Here is a 20,827-nt window from a genome sequence, read left to right as displayed (position 1 = left end):
GAGCATTTGCTGCGATTCTCGACTTGATTTGGCCTCTTCTGGGGAATCCTTTTGCACTTGCTGCTCCATAAGCTTTTGCCACCTTGCTTTCCATAGCTTGTTAAGTTTGAGTATCTTTTTGTTGAAGAAAAATGAGTTGCTTTGCATTTTGTTTAATGCAGGGGAAGGGAGTATATATAGCAGAAGAGGAAGAATACCAGTGGCTGCATACTAAAAGTTGATTCGGGACGAGCATAAATTATTTCTAGTCTTTGTTTCTTCACTTTGTGGGTTGAGGGACACGAGTACATGACAGCTAATTAAGGTTTTGTGTGGTGTGGGTTGACGGATGATTCAGAGAGATTTATCGGAGATTTTTATGATAAAACGGGAATTTTTACTCAAATCAGAATATAATCAAATAAATTGATAAAATATGTTTAAAGGTTAATCTAAAATTTTGGGAACACTACTAGTACATCTAAAATGATCGAAAATCATATTCCCTCCGTTCTAAATATTTTGTTTAATTTCTTTTTTTGATCAAAATGACCGCACTTTGACTATGATTTACTTTCTATACTTTTATAATTATAAGATTTGAAAAATACATATTAAAACAGATAAAATATACTTTTTCAGTAGTACAAATCTTATTATATCTCTATTTCTATTTTACGTGCAATATTTGGTCAACATTTGATCAATAAAAATTTAAATAAAATAAAAGATTTGAGACGAAAAGAGTAAAAAATAATCCGATTTCAAATTTCGGCATGAAGCCTATATTTAAAGTACATCCACTTCAACTTCAACTTCTCTGTTGCTCGAAACCAACCCCATGGTTTTGAATACTGTCAACTCATTACAACTTCAAAAACCTCTGTAGCTGTTTAATGTAAAAAATGTCTAAACTATAATCAGTAGGTTTACTCACAGCCTGGCTACTTTACTAACAATCCTCCCATTTATCAACCACTGCAAGTCTGCACCACTCCTTTTATTCAAAACCAGCTCCCAGTTTTACAATACTGTCGCTTACAACTAGCACACTAATACCTTCTCAATTATGTACTACATGATTTTCTTATTATTTAGTGTACATTGAAGAACTTGTCCATTTTCTGACAAAAAAAAAAACTTTCCCCAGTAACCAAGTTCCCAGAAAGGCCTATTCATAAAACTATGAACTATTCAGAATGACATTCAGATCCCTTTCACCTAAAGCTTCAGCATTTTCATCCTGATACTCTATTCCAATACAATACACAATCAAATATTGGTTCAGAGTACGGGTTCGTTTTAAACTTCCCCAACCTGGTCTTAGGGATGAATTGAGCCAAAAAGCTCGAGGTGTGTTTCACCCAACTTTATACTAGGGCTTATACATGTTTCCACATTCTGAAGTGCAGGATATGTTGAAGATTGCAAGTTCACTATCCAATGCACGGCGGAGACTACTAGTATGTATTGAAAATATAAACTTCCTCAAGTTTCGTTTATTACAAACACTAACAGACTATAAAGCTTGTGCCTTCAGTCCGTGTTGGCATCAACATATAAAACCAGACTACAAAACTTTTTAACAAGTAGAGTACATACCAAATATTCCAAACCAGATCAGATTCATGCAAGACATTTTACTAAGTTTATCACATATCTACAACTCGATAGACCCCATTTGATCAAGTCAGTCATCATTGTCGCGGCTAAAGTACGAATCCAGCAATGAAAGAACAACCAGTGGCCCGATAACAGGTGGGAGTGGAGGGGGCTTGCTGAAAGCAACAATCGGATCAACCTTCTCCTTTACTATCATTACTTCCCCAGAATCATTATTCAGTGTCTTCTTTGGCACTGATATCGACTTCGCCCCTGGTTTTCAACAGAACACAATTACTTGTCAACGGTGAAAAACGTTATAAACAATAATTTTTCAGAACTGAACACAAAGGAATGTGAGAGTACCCCATTTTACTCTTATCGGATTAAAATTATTCTTAACACAAGAAAATGTAGCTGCTCCACGCATATATGGTTACTCTTCAAATTCAATCTACAAAAACAAATCAACAAAATGAAGTCAATTTATTAACCAATACCACAATTGCATATTCAACCCTGCAGACAGCTAAACACAATATAAAACACTCAAAACTGCAAACAAACACGACTACACAACATCTTGCGCAAAGACTACTGCATCAATTATCACAGCTCGATCACTCGATTCTCTCAATCAAGATACAGGAACACAATCAAAACTCCATTGCCAGTATTAAGCTATCAGCACTTGCAAAAACCATCCAATATATACATGAATACGCCCAAATTCACATACCATAAACCCTAAACACTACATCACAAAAACACAAAATTTCGACAAAAAAAAACACACAAACTTCATATATTACTTAACACCAGATAACCAACAAGCTCAAATTCGACTACATATAAACACTATACAATATCACTTCATATTCAAATTCAAAACAACACAATTCACCAAAACAAATACATTAATTAAAATTATAACAACTCTAACAGTCAATTCAACCGAGAAAGATTCAAGAACATAATCAAGATTCAAATTTTTTTACTACCCATTTGCAAAATCAAATTCTTGAACCTAGACTACATAATCACAACAACAAAAATTAAAACTTTATAATTTTCTTCAATACCAAGAAAAATATATACATATACACAACCTATAGATACACACAGCGAGATCAAGAACAAGAATTAGTATGAGTATTAAATTAAAATTAAAGAAAATTTTGGTACCTTTAAATTGCAAAAGAGAAGCACCTGTAAATTGGGAAATGTGAATTTTATTATTTTGCAGTTTCAAGGGAAAAGAAAAGTCACTTGTTGTCCAGAAGGTTCTTGTACTATCGAGGAGTGTTACGTCAATATAACTGAACATTATTTGGGTGAGTAAATATTCGGTTTGTTTATATGTTAATTTCTTAATTTTTTATACGTGATTTTTAGAGTTTAAATTTTAATTTTTTTTTGAACAGATTAAATTATTTAATATTTAAATTATTGTTTATAATATTTTTATTTATATAAAAAAATAGAATAATAATTTTTAATATACATTTATAATTTTATTAAAATTAGTAAAAAAAAGACAAGTACTTATATATTTAAATCGAGGGTAAATATACTAACACAATAAAATAAAATAAAAAAGCGACTGATATGTTTTTACTCAGAAGTTATCATATCTTTTAATTTTTCATCTTTTTAACGTTTTATTCATAAAATAACCACGAAAATAGTTTAATTTGTTGATTTATTTTCCAAAAAATGTGCAGATGTGTGTTTGACTGAGTTTATGATTACATATCACATGAAATCGCCTATCACATAAGTCATAATCATTTTTTAAAGCACTAATCTCCATTATATAAACTTACAATATATAACAATATAAAATACTTATTTCAGGTTTTGTCATATCATATCATTTTAAATTATAAGTCATTATTTTCTCTATTGGGCTTTACATATTTTTTAACTTTTCAAGCCGACGACGACAGCGTAGTTTGAGATGTTTATAAATATATAGTTAACATTTTTCTTTTTTTCTAATATCGAACGTCCGACCAATTTAATTAGATCGGATCTTAGTAAAACACCATAAATATAAAAATAATATGATTTGTTCTTGTTTTAAATGTCTGTGTATGAACTCTTTATGGTTTAACATATAATATAATATATTTAAAAAAAAAATATCATCTAACGGTTTTGTAGTGTATGTTCATGAGCACATGTTAATCACTAAATTTCATATATTTAATTTATTTTGATGAGCTCCTGCTTCTTAACAATAGTGAATCCCTACCCATACAAAAGACTACGACAATCAAAATAAACTAAATACATGAAATTTAGTGATTAGCATGTGTTCATGAACACACGCTAAACAACCCACCCTATCAGACACAATCTAACTAGTAGATTATGAATCCAAATCAGCTAGACAGCATGATTAGTATTGATATTATGTGAGCTCTGACCGATCACAATTGGCCTCGTTCTCTTTGGGACAAACTTGCGCATCCAGACATGTTTTCCGTTGATGGTAAATTTGGCCTTCGCAACACCATTAAGTATCATATGAATTATGTCAGCTCGAAAGAACACGATTCGAGCAAATAAAGCCTGATCCTTCGCATCCTTCACTTCCTGCATGTAAAATGATTCAATGCAGTGTCCAAAAATCTTCACAAAAAAATCACGAACCTCCCACTCAGCCACCGGATAGCCTTTCGAAAACGTAACAAACATTGTTCGCTCATCAGCCGGAACCACCACATTGTTAGCAAAGCTATTAGTGAGGATTGTCTGTTGATGAATAAGAAGCTGCTGCTGGCTCTCGGCCACCCTCTGAGCCTCATTTCGCAACATGGCTTGCTGCATCAGATCCTCGAAAGCCCGCTTACAAATAGTCTTCCGGGTCTTTTCCACCCCAGCTTTCGCAGCCATTTGATTTTGTCGCAAATAGTAAAGCGAAAAATTCTTCTGTATCACACTTTGTGTGAGAGGAATCTCAGCAGCTTCTGAATTGAGTAATACAGAAACAGGATTTTCAATTAACATGAGGCATATGATAGCCTCTTCCACAAGATCATTGATTAACATAACAGGAAAATCAAGGATCCCTTTTACTATATTATAGAATCCAGCTCGTTCCAACCACAACCACAAGGCCATGACTTGCATTGCTTCCAATGGTTCGCGCAACAAGTCTGTCACAAGAATCAAGTACAGCCTCCGATCAAGTGAATGAAACATGCGAAATTCTTCTTGAGAGATCTGCACTTCCATCTGCGAATTGGGGAGATCAGGAAAACCTTCAAAGGAATCTTTGTTCAAAAACCTTCCCTGAAAAATTAAGCAAGAAAAAAAATATTAGATACCATATATTTTTTTTATAAACTATATGATTTACTAAATAAAACAAAAATAAAAGTACACATAAAAGATCGAATATCTTTTTTGTTATTGAAACAATAATAAAAATTACAACTAATTCAATATATGAATTTTAGCATCGGTCAACAGATAAGTATATATGGACGCAATAAAAACATCAAATACTTGGTGAAGAAGAAATGACTAAACATTTTGAACATTTCATGAGATCATGACAATGATTTAAGAATTTAAGTATTAAATTGAAATAATTAAAATGGTTGAGAAGAGAGCAGATGATATATGAATGTAATTGATTTCTAGTAACAAGAAATATATCCCTATAACTGTATATATGAACAATTATATGTGTGTGTGCCTTTGTGTATATGTATATCAAACTATATACATAACAAAATTTAGTAAGGTGATGAAAGAAAATTTACAGCCATATTTGATCAGAGAGAAAACTTGAAAGCTTGTAATTGTTTTGTATAGTTCTGTATGGTAAAACTCTCAAGATAGCTGCTTTTATAGCACACGCGTGTGAATTTTTTGATATCTGCATTCATTATATTTTTAATTAGCTGTATATAATATTAATAAATTTCAAAAGTTAAAGATAATGTATCATAACAAAATCTGTTATGTGTTTTGTTTTTCTTAATTATAAAAAGGATATTACAATTGAGTGAATACCATTCGTATCTTGACAAAATCCGCAGATATGTTATACAACTGTAACACACCTGCGGTATAAGTTATACGGTGGGCGGATTTGTATTTATAAAAAATCTTAATAATAACAATTAACGTTTTCCAACTAACAAGGATGATAATAAATCGTTTGTTTTTTTAATTAAATCCTTGGATATTAGTTTGTTTGAAGGTATTATTGTCTAAACTTTCAATTATACCTTTATCATTACAAGCAAACAGTAAACTATTGTTAATAATTTAGGAGTGATATAAGAGGATCTCCAATAGGGTTGGGTATAATGGTTGGCTAAATTGGACCTGTAGGATATTATATAAAATTTGCTGAGCTTGTAAGACATTTTGCTTTGGTGGTATTGACTTTATTGGTTGGCTTTAATTTAAAATTAGTATGTTATTAATATTTAAAATTGTTATAAATAGAATATATCATTTTAATATGGTAATAAGTGACGTGTAATCTTCCTGCACATTTTTTTACAGACTTGTAGTGAATCGACAAATATAACTATCCATAGAAGGTTGACTATAATTATAAACAAGGAGTTGGTATGGTTGGAGTGTCATTTTTTGAAGTGATTGATTTATTTTTTGTATGCCAACTCGGTTCTTAGCTAAAGGTTCTTCATGGTTGGAGATGCTCTAAGTATTGGTAACTTATCTGATACGTTTAAATATTATGTAATCTTTCAATATCTACTGATTAAGGCAAGATGAAACAATATGAATGTTAACAATATTTACATTTTAAATCAAAATCTTGATTTCAATATCTAACTGTCATAAAGATAAAAATGTACGTTCTAAAAAATCCCCAAGATATCTACATAGATAAAAACCGTAAAATGTTGTAAAATTTGAAAATTAATATGATTGTGGACAATAACAGTTGAGAATTTAAAAAAAGATTGGGCCAAACAAGAATAATTTAATGAGGAGCGGGATGGTGACTTTTGTTATCGTAACGGGTTGAGCCCTACGTCAAATTTTGTCATGCATCGTGTATTCTCGACCGTAAACAAAAGCCCATTATGAAATGTCGATAGGGATATAATCATGGACGGTATGAGATACCCTTTCACATTTTGGACCGTAAACGAAAGCCCATTATGAAATGTGGGTAGGTCTAGGACGGTATGAGATACCCCTTCACATTTCGGTGAACGATTCTCCAAAATTATATAAAATTGACCGGGACAATATAGTTGGACAATATACTTCGAATTAAAATTTCCTTTAATTTGAAAATAAAAACTTAATCTAGTATCACGCTCAAAAGTGAACTAATCCTTAAAATAAGATATTGGAGGTAAAATCCTAAATTTTAAATAAATTTTTAGAATCTAAACATAAATACTTGTTTTTTGCATCGTCGTTTGTGTTAAAAAATAATTTTATATTTTTTTCCATCGTAGTGTGTGCTCAAAAACAATTTCAAAATATAATATATAAATACGACATTTTTTACATGCGTAATTCTGCTGCATAACCCTAATTAATACTAGAAATAATGTCGAGGGTTCTTAGTAGGGATGACAACGGGTCGGCTCGGTCAGGTTTCTTCAGATCTAGACTCGATCTATTATATTTCGGGTCGGGTCCGGGTCCGGATATCCGTTGGGTGATGATTTTTTTTTAAAATTTAAGAATATAAAAAAGAGTTTCACGGGTTTCATTTAGTGCAATAAACACGTGAAACATGTTAATTTAATTATATACAATCATTCTCTGTCAAAAAAATAAATTTATATACAATCATTCAATTTATCGTTTATATTTTTATTATATTTTGTTTATTTAATACACAATAATGATGAAAAATAAAATATTGACGAAATGAAGTAAATTATGTATGGCGCATATAAAATTAAGTAAAATGTTAATATACATACCTAGGGTCGCGCTCAAGAGAGAACCAGTGTTTAAAATAAAACCATAATAACATAATATTTCAATATATATATACACACTTTACATTTAACACACACACACACACACACACACATATATATATATATATAATTTTTTGTATCGGGTTTCGGATCGGGTCTCAGTTTTGAATACCTGATATTCAAATTCAGATCCAAATTTTTTCGGGTTTAGAAATAAGATGCAGATCCGAATCCAAATTTAAAAAAACAGGTTCAGATAGATCCAATCGGGTCGGGACGAATTGGGTATCCATCGGGTCGGCTAAAATTGTCATCCCTGATTCTTAGATTAAGAGTTCCAAGTGGAGCAGGCCATATATTCTACAAAAAGATTAAAATATATCGAGGTCCGAAGAAAATATGCTTTATATTATAAAATGTATCATACACAATAATTAGAAAAGAAATGTGGTAATTGCTGGGATTATATTATAATAACTCGAGCTCGAATAATTCACACATACATGTTTTACACTTTTACTGATCTACTCTCCTAATTCATTGGTTCTTGAACACCAAAGAACCGGTTGAAACACTTTTAGCAAAAAAAACAAAAAAAAACCGGTTGCAACACTTGTTTGGTTTCTGTATACTGGCTCAAGTTACTGAGTTAAGGGCATCTCCAACCCGATGCATCTGTTAACTATATTATCTAGCTGGCATGCTATATATCTAATAGCTCTAAAAATGGACCACTCCAACGGGCTGCCTGTTACAGTAAGTATACTTTACCTACCGCAAAAGAAGTGACGCTACATATGTCATATGTTGAATGAAGGACGATCATCTATATTACATCCACGTCAGCCTTCTTCTCAAATCTCTACATATATTCTTATATTTAATAATTATATTAAGTATATTACTATTTCAGTTTTATATTTAAAATTTCTTTTAAATTTAAATGTGTATTTTAATAAATTTAGTTATTAAGTTAATAAAGTAAACATAATTATAACTTCTTAAAGTTATATGAAAATTTTTTTTTATATATATATATATATATATATTATATTTTTAGATACAATATATATTTCTCATTTTTAAAATTTACATCAATTTTGAGCTATATGAAAAAGTATTTTCTGATATGAAAATAATTTTATATGTTAATTTATCTAAAAAATAGAAAAGTTTATTTCAAAATAAGAATAAAAGGTGAAAAACATATAAGTTGGTCAGATAATATTATTTTAATTATCATAATAAAATATATATTTGTATAAAAAAAATCAGCGTAAAATTTACACCACGTGTACACACTTGTTGGTACCTAATTTTTAAATTTATAAAATTAAAATAAAATTTTAATTAACTAAATAACATATAAGGGCCGTTTGGCAAAACTTAAAAAAAGTGACTTATTGCTTAAAGTAACGAAGTGGATTATAAGTGATAAGTGAACTTGAATTATAAGTTATTAAAAGTGTTTGGATAACTTTTGCTTATAAGTTAACCGAGTGTTGGGTAATTAAAATTTATAAATTTAAAAAAAATTCAAATCATTAAAATAAAAAAATCTTTATCAATAAATAAAGTTTATTACATATTAAAAATTTTAAAACTTCATAATAAAATGCAAATCACTAAAAAAGATAAAAAAAAAGCTAGCATTTCTGGCTCTCAAAAGAAGCACTTTTGCTTATTTTTATTATTTGAAAATAACAAAATTAACAGAATTTTAAAATATAGCTAACCATTATAGCTAACATCACTTTGGAGATGCTCTAACAAACATAAATACTCTCGATGGTTCTTTTTCCTTTCTGGTCTGAAATATAGTATTTGGTTAATCTTAGTCAGCGTTCTAAATTTTGATTTATTAAAAAATTCTTGATTAATTTAATAAAAATATTTTACCTGATTTGATTTAAAAAATCCGAATTTAATAAAAATTTCTGATTTATTAAAAAAAATTCCGATTAATTTTGAATTGATAACATGAACAAACTCTAAGATAAAATGAAATATGCCAAGTCAGCTGCAACGAGAAGAGATCAGAAAAATTCTGGTCCATAGACAAACGTATGACCCTCCAAAAACAACGTTAAATATATGCCTCATCAAACCATACGAACATATAAACTTCTGCAATCTTACTTCTCAATTCCTCGTTTTAATTCTGCAAGAAAAAATAAATCAATTAGAACGTCGAAAATTGATCAACAATGCCGCCAACAGATCACCAATCTTCATTTCTCAACCGGATTAGCATCCGTCGTAATCAAGTATCCACGATGGAGAACAACCATGATCAAGAGCTAGAAGACATTGAGCTATTCCAAAAACACGTGGCTGATCGCCTAGCTGAGCTCGCGTCGTCAGGCGACGAGAGCAATGTGTTCCTCTCGATTGCCTGGTTCCGAAGCCTTTTAGACGCATTCCTCTGTTGTGAGGCGGAATTTAAGGCCGTTTTGATCATTGATCGTGATCCAACTCAATTTATTAAGCCGCCTCTTGATCGCGTCAGTGCAGAGCTTCAGGACAGGTGTGTTAAGGCCTTGGACATATGTAATGCGATAACTTATGCAATTGATATGGTACATTACTGGCAGAAGCTCGCGGAGATTGTTGTGACATCTTTAGAAGAAAGGCCTATTGGAGACGGACAGGTGGCTCGTGCCAAGAAGGTTTTGAACGCGTTGTTGGTGTTAATTACTGAAGATTACAAGGAGCAGAAAACTACAGAGAGGAGCTGGTCATTTGGCCGGAGGGGATCAGGGGCCTCGGTTTCCAAGGACCAGAGTAGTAAAAATTTTAGGTACTTGAATATGTGTTTTGCTAAGTCATGGTCTTCGGCCAAGGAGATTCAGGCAATGGCGAGTAATCTGGTGGAGCCACGAGGCAAAGAGGCGAATGGATTGGCAATGCCGGTTTATGTCATGAGTAGTGTGATGGTTTTTTCGATGTGGGCTCTTGTAGCAGCGTTTCCTTGCCAGGAGAGGAATGGATTGCCTACTCATTTTCCTGTGGCGAAAAATTTGAACTGGACTCAGTCGTTAATTTCTTTGCAGGCAAGCATAGTTACCATGCTATCATTTACGTTTTGGCATAATTTTGTCGAAAATTATATTAATAGATTTTTGGGAAATTTGCAAAAGTACCAATGTTTTCAAACTTATCTTCAAAAATATAGTTAAAGTTGCAACTGAGGTTGCAACCCAGTTGATTTTCATGTTACTGGCGTTGCAAATGAGGTTGCACCGTATGTTTGAAAATTATTTCTGTAAATTGGGTATTTTTGAAAAAAATGATGAACAAATTTATAAGAGATTCTTGGCAAAAATGGTCTCCAAATATATGAAATCAGATTAAAAGTTTGATCCTATTTATTGAGTTCTAATGTTCGAAATTTTGATGAGTAATCCTAATTATTGGCCACGGACTGTGTCTACAGGAGAAGATAGGCGAGGAATGGAAGAAGAAGGAGAAGAAAGGAAAAGGAGGATTATTGGATGAGCTGCAGAAGATGGAGAAGGTGGTAACGTCATTGATTGAATTCACGGAAGCGTTTAAGTTTCCAGCAGAGGAAGAGAAGGTGAAAGAGGTTGAGGCGCAGGTGGCAGAATTGTCGGATATTTGTAAGAGAATGGGGGAGAGCTTAGGACCGCTGCAGCAACAAGTGAGGGAGATTTTTCATAGGCTTGTCAGAAGCAGGGGTGAGCTAATGGATCTTGTTGAGCAGGCAGGCTTCATTACTGCTGCATCAAATTAAGATTAGTAACCAAATCAATGGAACTTCATGCATTATCTTGTTTATATGAGTTCCTCATTTTGTTTGATCGGGTCTTATCATCACTTATCAAATGTATCGGCCTGTTCCAGATCCTGTGTTAAGTTAACAGTTCTTCTGAAACCTCAAGATTTCAAACGAGAGCTTACGATGATCATATTATATTTTAACTCATCGGAATAAGATCCTTACCAACTAGTTAATGTAATTCAAGTCAGAGGTTGACATTAGGACGGGCTGTGTCATGCCGCTCTATGATCTTGTGACGACAATAGATTTAAATATATCTTATCAGTTGTACCTACATATGACTATTCATTTCATCTACTAGCATAGTCGAGCTCTTTCTAACGAAAGAACAGTTTTAACGTGAGAACAATAAAAACGATTGTTCAAAAAAAAGCTATCACCACCTCTCCCTAGCTACTCTTTTCATTCAAATATTATAGTCCTTTCTATCCAAACCAAACTCTACTGAATCTCATCCTGTCAATAACTCCATAAGTTTGCGAAATATAACTTATTTTAAACTGCAATAATTTCACAAGATAACAAAAAAATTATAAATATGTATTTTAATATGCATCTAGCTTTTGTTTGGTTTCGGAGCTAGCAACATTCTCGATTACAAAATTGGAAATGTCGCTGTACGGCTTTGCCTCTGTCTATATATATTCTGCAGAACCTCTGTCTCTGTTCTCAATTTTCTATGGTCGATATCGTTCCGTATTGAAACTCAATTCACTTGATAAATCAAAGAATCAAGACTCTGTCAGAGATGAAGGTAAATTATTTGCTCTTTTTGAACAAAACTATGATGGATTATTGTTACATCATGATTATTGTGTGATGCCGGAGTCTTGTGCACTGTTTATGGACTTTTTAAGCCACTTTAACTTTGATTTTGGTTTGTTGCAGAAAGTTGTAGTGAAGTTGGAAATATTTGATGAAAAAGAAAAGAAGAAGGCCTTAAAATTAGTTTCCAGTCTCTCAGGTACTAAAAACTATAAGTATTTTACGTCGTACTCTGTAACAGGGTGAGTACTGGTCTAAATTTCTTTCGTAACACTGTCTATGTAGGAATCCAGTCCATATCAATAGATATGAAAGATAGAAAGTTAACTGTGGTCGGAGATATTGATCCGATTGCTGTGGTGAACAAGTTGAGAAAATTATGGCATGCAGAATTATTAACGGTTGGTCCTGATAAAGAGCCTGAGAAGAAAAAAGACGACGATAAAAAGAAGGAAGAAGATAAGAAGAAGGAAGACGAGAAGAAGAAGAAATTAGACGAAGAAAAGAAGAAAAACGAGCAGATGCAAGATCTTTTCAAAGCCTATCATAACTATTATCCTTATATGATGTCCCAACCTCAATATGTTGTTCCCAGGGCAGAGGAAGATCCTAATTCATGTGTTATCTGTTAATTATTCTTTTCGAGGTTTGTCTGTAAAAGATAATTATGTGTATTTGTATGTTTAAGGTAGAAAATGTTGTTCGTCTACTATGTATCGGTCTGAGTTCAGTTGATTGATCTTCATCGATCATTTGCCAGTAATTTGATTGATCTTTATCGATCATTTGCCAGTAATCTGGTACGTGAACGTGATATATTTACAGTGACGGAGAAAGAATTTCTTGCGAATTAATTCTAAATGACAAATGTTGAGAGTGAGAATTTAACATTGCAGACTTTCTGTAAAGGTACTCAAAATGACAAACCATGGCGTGCTGTCCTCAGTGTCACAATTTTCAAGAAAATGGTCTCAAATATCACTGTCGGAGAAAATGACCCCGACCTATCATTTTGCAATCCAAAACGCTAGATCGTGCAGCGTTTATCCTCTTTTCCGCTATTTCATGTAGCGTTTTACTCCTAAAATGTTAATTCGTGTTTTGTTTTGTAGTGTTTTTCATACCTAAACGCAACGCGATATAATATTTTCTTCCAAAAATCAAAATGCTTAATTATCTGGCATCTGGGTCTCTAGAATATCATATTCACGTCGACTATTTGCTAATTTAATTTATTCGATTTCAATATTTCATTATCACCCGATCTCTTTCATTACAACAGCAGTAGCATTTCAGCTTAGCACACTGCAATATTGTCTTTTTGCGCCTTTTTTATGAAGTGCTGAACTTAACGTGCATTCTGATGTGAAATTTATGATGTTTTGTCAGTAGCTTGTGATATTTACAATGCATTTGATTGATAATTCATATCTGTGCTTGATTATAATTTGTTTTAAGCTGTGTTTTTATTAGCATGATTGCGATACAATGTTGTCATTGATAGGCTTAAGCTGTCCCTTTGTCGATATCACATCAAACCAAGTATATAATTGCCGTAAAGAAGGGTAAGAAAGGCAAATAAAGAATTAAAAAGCAAGATTTTAACTTCAACTGTTTACAGAGTTGCCTATAGGCCTGTAATTCGAGTCGGGCAGCTTGCGAGCAGCTTGAACTCTTTTAATAAGACCCGATCCGGCTCAAACTTGTATACGAGCCAAACTAGAACAAGATTTTCTATTCATTTAATTAAGCAAGCCAGCTCGACTTGACTCGATTCGGAAAATTAAATGAGTCGAGTTTGTGTAGAGGTTTGGACTTGATTAAGTATGAAATTAAACGAGTCGGCTCGACCGACTTGTTAAACGGACTCGTTAGCTAAATTAAACGAGTCGAGTTTGGGCAGAGATTTGACTCGATTTAAGTTAAACGAGCTAGCTCGCCGGACTCGACTAACCTTGGCTCGAAATACGCCGGGCTCAAAACTCAGCTCGCGTGACCCGACTTACTGCCCTGGTTGCCTACTTGCCTTGAAGATATCGGCTCAGGAAAACATTACCAGTTTCTTAGCGATGGAACATATTTTTGGTCGATTGAGTAGGAATGATCAGGCGTTATTATCTAGTTTTGGCCGGAATACGCTAACGTTCTCTTCAATATTAAAGAAGATTACACGCTCAAAACACTTGAAAGTAAATACTACTACAGATGATTACAAATTACAAGAACTTGAAGGCTAATAAAAACACAGCTTAAAACAAATTGCTTTACTTGAAGGCTGATGTAAAACTTTAACATTTAAAGTACATCTTACCAGAACACTGAACAACATACAGATGATTACAAATTACAAAAAGTATTCAAATGAAACAAATAGATAGTTAGCATATAAATGCCTCAACTCTCCTGGCTAAAAAAATTGATGTTAATCAAGTTGCTAATTCGCCAGCAGTTGTAGCACAAGAAAGCGAAATTTTTCCTGAAAACTATATTACTTTTACATCTGAGTTATAAGGACTTAATATCTCGTATGTTTGCTGATGCCGGGCCTTGTGCACCAAGTACGATGACCTAATTTCTAGCACGAACCAGAGGTGATGCCAGAGGAGAATGAGGAGAAACTACAACATGTGGAGACATCATATGTGGAGTTACCATTCTCGGTGTCATCAAGATCGTATCATCACACCTTCTGAATGATAAACTTAGTTTTAAATCTTTGTGCCATGTTTGTTTCTTGGCAGTGACTTGACGTTCATCAGCTTGAAGTACAAATTTCTTGATTCGTCGTAAAGCAATCCTCATTGTTTCGTTATCCATGTTTGCATAGCAAACTCTAAACCAACCAGGTTCTGAACAATGAAACGATGAGCCAGGCGAGACATTGAGCTTAACTTCATTGATGATTACGCGCCAGAGCTCCATTTCAGCTTCAACTGTTGAATCTTTGAGTAAGCGTCTTAAATCCATCCAAAAGAAAAGCCCTGCATTGCCCTGCAAATTCCCAACGCGGACTTGCATTAGGCCTCTCGTGAACACTCCATGTCGTGCAGCTAGTCTTTTCCTGCTTTCGGATACATACTGATCAATGAAAGTGTCATCAGATAACATGTTTGCGATTAGTCTTTGAGTCTGAGTGGAGACAAGTCCAAAACTCGACATTTTTCTAGCAGTATTCACAACCGAGTCATTGTAAGAGTAGATGATTCCAATTCTGAACCCCGGAAAGCCCATGTCCTTGGACAGACTGTACACCAGATGAATCAAATCACGGTTGCATTTCTTGTCCTCCTCCAAAATCTCAGCAATGCTGACATACATTGGCTTGGTAAAAACCGTAGCTGCATAAATCTCATCACAAATAAGGTGAATATTCTTCTCATTGATGAAATCCACTAGACTTTGTAATGTGTCACGGTCTAGAATCGTGCCTAATGGATTCGACGGATTTGTAATCAGCAGGCCTTTAACATTGATATTCGACTCCACTGCTTTCTGGTATGCTTCTTCTAAAGCTTCTCTGGTGATCTTGAAATCATTGCAGCTTTCACAGACAACCGGAAGAAGTTTCACTCCAGTTCTCCACCTCAGATCACGGTCGAATCTGGAAACATATCACAATACAAACGTAAATTTTGTGCACGAAGCAATTTCCTTCAATATTTCATTCTGCAATTGTCTGTCATTGTCATTGACTCATTGTATATAATTGTGTAGTCAAGTGGTTATCAATAACAGGACCACCTCACCAATAATATTAATGACTGTATTATCACTAACTGCATGAATTAATACATCTATTAATATACTTCTTTATATGGCAAAAAATTGACTGCTTGCAGTTTAGTAGTTAAGTATTGTTGCACCAAACATATAATCTTACAAAAACCGAATTAACTAACAAACTAGTGGTTCAGTTATGTTTATGATAAATACTACTCCATCGGTTTTTATCACACATTTCTAAGTCTTTTGACTGGATAATTAAACTTATTATGACTTACCCCGGATAGTAGGGAGTTGGCACCAGAAAAGCATCACCGGGATCTGCCAAACAGAAGGCCATCGTTTCATGAGCTCCGGTAGCTCCTCCGCTCATAACAACTCGATCAGGATCAAATGTCACTGTATTACCTCTCACTTTTGCCATAAACTTAGCAATAGCCTGAAAATTCCGAAAATGAAGGATTAAGAAACAAGGCAAATATGCCGAAAATAGTTGCTGGTAAAGTGAAAATTTTAAGTTCTCTTACATCTCTGAACTCAGGTAAGCCATGATAATCTTGAAATATTGCAGTATCTTTGAACTCATCAACTCCTTCAGAAGTGCAGATGGAAGCTTTCGGATTCTTCAGAATCCATTCTTGTATCAAGTCAAAACAAAGCTGCAACGGTAGCAAACATAGTCAGAACATGCACCCGTTAATCAAGTCTGCGTACACCTTACCCTCCCACGAGATAAAAAAATAAAAACATTACCTGATTTTCCGCAAGCCCCATCTGAATAACCCCCTGAGGATTCTCCACCGAATGAAACGGATCACTATCGTACGCTTTCCAACCATCAAAATACGGCGAATTTTCGCCATGTCCATCACTAATAGCCATCTTCGACAACAAATTATTCACAAATGCCATTTCCAAATTTCCGAATTTTCGTCTTAAACGATTAAAACCCCTGTTTCTTGTAGTGTATGTTCCGAGATCAACTTATCACTTGCACAAATTTTGTTATGAAACTTCAAAGATTGCTCACCATATATATAGACATAACTCTTAAGCAAGCTCTGTTTTCTAGTAACAACATTTATGAGTACGTACTAGATGAAGGTTCGTGCGGGGAATCGAACTCTGGCCCCGCAGGCGGCCACGCATATATATTAATTTCATTGATCATTTTGAATACGACTGCATGATATTTTTTTAACTATTACAAGTAGGATTTAATTAATAAATATAGTCAATAAAATAGCTAGAAAAATATACGGTCCACAATTGAACACACAACTGACTAAACTGACTTTTTGTGTAAATTTGAATAACATACAGCCATGCACTTTTACTATTCACCGAAATGAATAGATCGCCATAAAATCAATACTTGTGCCATGGAATTCAAGGCTTTCCTAAAGAGTATTATTACAAGTTCGTTTACTAGACAGGTAGTTCCAAGATTAATATAGTTGTCTTCGTCCACATTTGGACTCAAAAATCTTACACGAGTTTGTAGTTGTTAGTAAACTTGATATTTGGATTGTAAGTGTATCAATAAACTCTAACAGCAACTCCAGCAGCTTCTCTATTTGGAGTCTTAAACCAAAATATGAGGAATATCGAAAATAATTCACTCCAACAGTATCTTAGTGATTCCCTAAATCACTAAGATCCACTAGCTTTAGGTAACCTCTTTCCTCTCCTAAATCTTATTTTATAATAAATTTGAATACAAGCATTTTCTCTCTCTTCACCTATTGCAATAATGGTAACTTTTAATAATAAAATAGTATATAAGGAATGAATATAAGGAATATTGTTGGAGGTGAGAATACCTATTATTATCTTAAGTCACTAGGATCCAATATTTTATATTATATTTAAGGAATGGGCTAAGATGCTGCTGGAGATGTCTAGCATAGTGGTTGATTTCATGAAAAGTTGTTTAGAGTCTTGTGGACTCAAGTATTAATACTATTCAAAATGTTTGAATTTCAGTTTCGATTCTGAAACTAGTTAGTTTCATACTATATAAAAATTGTTGTTAAATTCATCATTTTATTAAACGGACGATGAGGATTCCTGACAACCGCTTTTATGATAATTTATGACATACTGTGAATACAGGAGTCACGTCACTTAGAAACACAATTTTTAAATTCTTTTGACATCCGGTGAATATTAGTTGAATATGAATTGATTTTTTAATATTTATCAATTCTCATCATTTTATAAAGTCTAAAAATATTTTTTTTTGGTTCAAACCAGACGTCTAATTTAAACAACTATAAAAGAATGAAAATCCATAATTATATATTATCAACCAAAAGATTTTGTTAGTTTGTCTTCTGTCAGCAAGAAACTTTTATGGTTATAAAATTGTAAGGCGGTGAATGGGGGTTGATCAGGGCTGAACACTACACTACAGCTTATAAGGAGTACTCCCTCCGTCCCCCTCAATTGTTTACATTGGAGGGGGACACGGAGACCAAGACAATGTATGAAAAATGAGTAAAGTTAGATGAAAAATGGGTAAAGTGGTGGGACCTATCAATATTTAATAATAGATTTGAGATAGTGGAGGAAAGTAGTGGGTGTAATAGTAGTTTTTATTGTTAAATATGAGATAGTGGGGGAAGATAGTGAGTGTAATGATGAGAAAAACTTACTATTTATGGTAATGTAAAGAAATGAGAGGGACATCCCAATAGTAACTGTAAACAAATGAGAGGGACAGAGGGAGTATAAATTAACATATAGAGTAGGGTTCAGACAAATAAGTAATAACCTTATTTGATTGGTGCTCTATTATTGTGTGAACGGTCAAACAAATTATAAAAGCAATGATTATCGACTTAAAATATAGTAAAATCCTAAATAATCACATTCTGGAAGGTTCAAACACACGAACATATTCTGGTTTGAATATCTGATGTCTTGAACAAAATAACAAATTGGGTCACTGTTCATAGGAAGAAGTCTCAAATTTATAATTGAACTAGAAGGAACTAAAATTAAGATTTTTGGTGATCTATAATTTAGAGGAGCATCTTTGTTATTGCCATAATGCCATGGCCCTTAGTATTAAAATAAAAGTCGAAAATAGGAACTTTCTAGAATAAAGGAAAATATATAGCATGGCCTGTTAGTTGTCCACTTGTCCCTCTGTCTCTATCTCATAAAACTACCGGCTAAATTATAATAAATAAATATATATATAATATTTAAAAAAATATGACAATAGATTTTTATAAATTTAACTTATATATAATAAAATTAAATACTGAAAAATATATATGATAAAATAAAAAATATTATAAATGGTCGATGATATTGATTATAAGCTAGTTATTATTAAATTATAAATTATTAAAAATTAACCCGTACTTTATATGATAATTATATTTATTTAGTAACAATTAATAAGATAAACCGTCCTCAAATAGACCACTTATATATACCACCTTTTGGACCAACGCACAATGTTGCACCTAAAGTAGTACAAACAGCCAAACAGGATGCAAGTAATTATGCATGTGTGTTTTATATTTGAAACATGCAATGTTTTAGATATTAGACAAACCTACAGATATATACTACCGAAAATAATATCGCACAAAGTATAAAGTGTGTCAAACTTTTGATTTGCTAATCCTATAAATGTAACTCACTTTAGTTCTCGAAAGCAAAGTAATTGTTAGGCTCGATAAAGATTAAAATTAGGCACGCAATGTTATAGTTATGTACATGTTGGCCTTATTGACCTAATTCATAGAACCACATTTTTATCATGCTCGAAGCTAGAATCAGAATAGAGTTGCTTGCCTTTGCTTTCTTTTCTCACATTAATGATACTATGCATGTATCTACAAAATGACCGTTTACGATATATAGGGCCGTTTGGATAATATTTTTTTTTTTTTTTGTCAGGATCTACATACTCGTAGATGAGTTGTATCATAGATACAATAGCCGCATCAGGGATTACTTTCATCCAATAAAGTTTATCATCTAACCGAAAGATACGCAAAGATATCTCCGGACGTTTAGATAATAAGACTTTAAAGTCTGATAAGAAAACCCGTAAGGTCTCCCTCCAAGATCCTGAAAAACAAACCAAGCAAAAACAAACATAAGAATGATAAATTAAAGAAAAAAAGTATTTTGGGGAAAATAAACCCAATTATGACATATAAATCCTGACAAAAATAAATATAATAATATAACATCTTATTCAAAAATAAAAATTTTAGAACTAATAAAAATACGATACAAATATGAAAAGTGATAATGTCTAACCAAAGTAAGAACTTTGGTTAGACACGCAATATAAAGAAATCGTAATACATATTAATATTTTCTTGTGGGAACAAAAATACATAAACAAAAATTTAAGTTTTTTGTTAGGAAAAGAGGAAAATTACAAATTAAATCATATTTATATCCCAATCAACGTAAATTAATTATTTAATTATCCAACTAGTCAATAAAAGGGTTATCATAACATCACAAAGTATAAGAATTAATAAAATCAAATTATTAATCCAAGAACAAAATTAACCGCAAAATATTCATTTAGGACAATAGGACGATAATCATGCCAACCAATATTGGTCCAAAAATATATGCCACCAATTATGGCCACCAAAATTGGTACAAACTTCTTGAACGTTATCAAGACCTAATAAAAGCCATCAATTATGGCACCCAATAAATATTCATAAATATTAATGAATTAACAAATTTAATATGCCAATTAAGCGGAATAAATGCACATAAACACTTACCAAACACACAATTTTTCAAAAAACATGAATGGAATCAATTAATCCCTAATTTGGGTAAATATAAATCGCATTTATATGAAATTTAATTCCTTATGAATAACTGAAGTATTTAATTCCTTCCTACCCAAAATTATTGCACACTAACATATATATATGCACAATATATAAATTTATACCATAATTAAAATAATACATATTCAAATCATAAAAATCAATAATTTATTCGTACATGCAGCTAAAAA

General features: G+C 32.6%; 4 protein-coding genes across 4 annotated transcripts; 2 read left to right on the top strand and 2 right to left on the bottom strand.

Annotated features, from left to right (window-relative positions):
* Positions 1 to 1,669: 1,669 nt before the first annotated feature.
* LOC108225003 (uncharacterized) lies at positions 1,670 to 4,824 on the bottom strand. The gene is made up of 2 exons (XM_017399798.2): positions 4,014 to 4,824; positions 1,670 to 1,854 (listed from the first exon to the last, which is right to left on the bottom strand). Exons 1-2 carry the CDS (start codon positions 4,822 to 4,824, stop codon positions 1,670 to 1,672), a joined length of 996 nt encoding a protein of 331 aa, XP_017255287.2.
* A 4,622-nt stretch (positions 4,825 to 9,446) lies between these two features.
* Positions 9,447 to 11,317, top strand: LOC108224997 (protein ROH1A). Its single transcript, XM_017399785.2, has 2 exons — positions 9,447 to 10,573; positions 10,957 to 11,317. The coding sequence occupies exons 1-2, from the start codon at positions 9,728 to 9,730 to the stop codon at positions 11,272 to 11,274; spliced, it is 1,164 nt and encodes a 387-aa protein (XP_017255274.1). The 5' UTR covers positions 9,447 to 9,727; the 3' UTR covers positions 11,275 to 11,317.
* A 608-nt stretch (positions 11,318 to 11,925) lies between these two features.
* On the top strand, positions 11,926 to 12,937 carry LOC108199877 (heavy metal-associated isoprenylated plant protein 39-like). The gene is made up of 3 exons (XM_017367888.2): positions 11,926 to 12,076; positions 12,211 to 12,286; positions 12,373 to 12,937. The coding sequence occupies exons 1-3, from the start codon at positions 12,071 to 12,073 to the stop codon at positions 12,717 to 12,719; spliced, it is 429 nt and encodes a 142-aa protein (XP_017223377.1). The 5' UTR covers positions 11,926 to 12,070; the 3' UTR covers positions 12,720 to 12,937.
* A 1,384-nt stretch (positions 12,938 to 14,321) lies between these two features.
* On the bottom strand, positions 14,322 to 16,922 carry LOC108214624 (1-aminocyclopropane-1-carboxylate synthase). The gene is made up of 4 exons (XM_017386732.2): positions 16,564 to 16,922; positions 16,338 to 16,469; positions 16,089 to 16,249; positions 14,322 to 15,688 (listed from the first exon to the last, which is right to left on the bottom strand). Exons 1-4 carry the CDS (start codon positions 16,720 to 16,722, stop codon positions 14,656 to 14,658), a joined length of 1,485 nt encoding a protein of 494 aa, XP_017242221.1. The 5' UTR covers positions 16,723 to 16,922; the 3' UTR covers positions 14,322 to 14,655.
* Between the last annotated feature and the right edge of the window lie 3,905 nt (positions 16,923 to 20,827).

Source organism: Daucus carota, chromosome 1 (genome assembly GCF_001625215.2).
Source record: "Daucus carota subsp. sativus chromosome 1, DH1 v3.0, whole genome shotgun sequence".
NCBI classification, from domain to species: domain Eukaryota; kingdom Viridiplantae; phylum Streptophyta; class Magnoliopsida; order Apiales; family Apiaceae; genus Daucus; species Daucus carota.
The sequence above is the reverse complement of the archived record's forward strand: the minus strand, read 5'-3'. Positions and strand labels throughout refer to the sequence as shown.

Coding starts and splice junctions, on each gene's coding strand:
- LOC108225003 (XM_017399798.2), bottom strand. CDS start 4,824: ATGGAAGTGCAGATCTCTCAAGAAGAATTTCGCATGTTTCATTCACTT. Junction 1,855..4,013: donor AACGAGGCCAATTGTGATCG/GTCAGAGCTCAC, acceptor GTTGAAAACCAG/GGGCGAAGTCGATATCAGTG.
- LOC108224997 (XM_017399785.2), top strand. CDS start 9,728: ATGCCGCCAACAGATCACCAATCTTCATTTCTCAACCGGATTAGCATC. Junction 10,574..10,956: donor AGTCGTTAATTTCTTTGCAG/GCAAGCATAGTT, acceptor CTGTGTCTACAG/GAGAAGATAGGCGAGGAATG.
- LOC108214624 (XM_017386732.2), bottom strand. CDS start 16,722: ATGGCATTTGTGAATAATTTGTTGTCGAAGATGGCTATTAGTGATGGA. Junction 16,470..16,563: donor TGGGGCTTGCGGAAAATCAG/GTAATGTTTTTA, acceptor CTACCGTTGCAG/CTTTGTTTTGACTTGATACA. Junction 15,689..16,088: donor CCAACTCCCTACTATCCGGG/GTAAGTCATAAT, acceptor ATATGTTTCCAG/ATTCGACCGTGATCTGAGGT.
- LOC108199877 (XM_017367888.2), top strand. Junction 12,287..12,372: donor ATTAGTTTCCAGTCTCTCAG/GTACTAAAAACT, acceptor CTGTCTATGTAG/GAATCCAGTCCATATCAATA.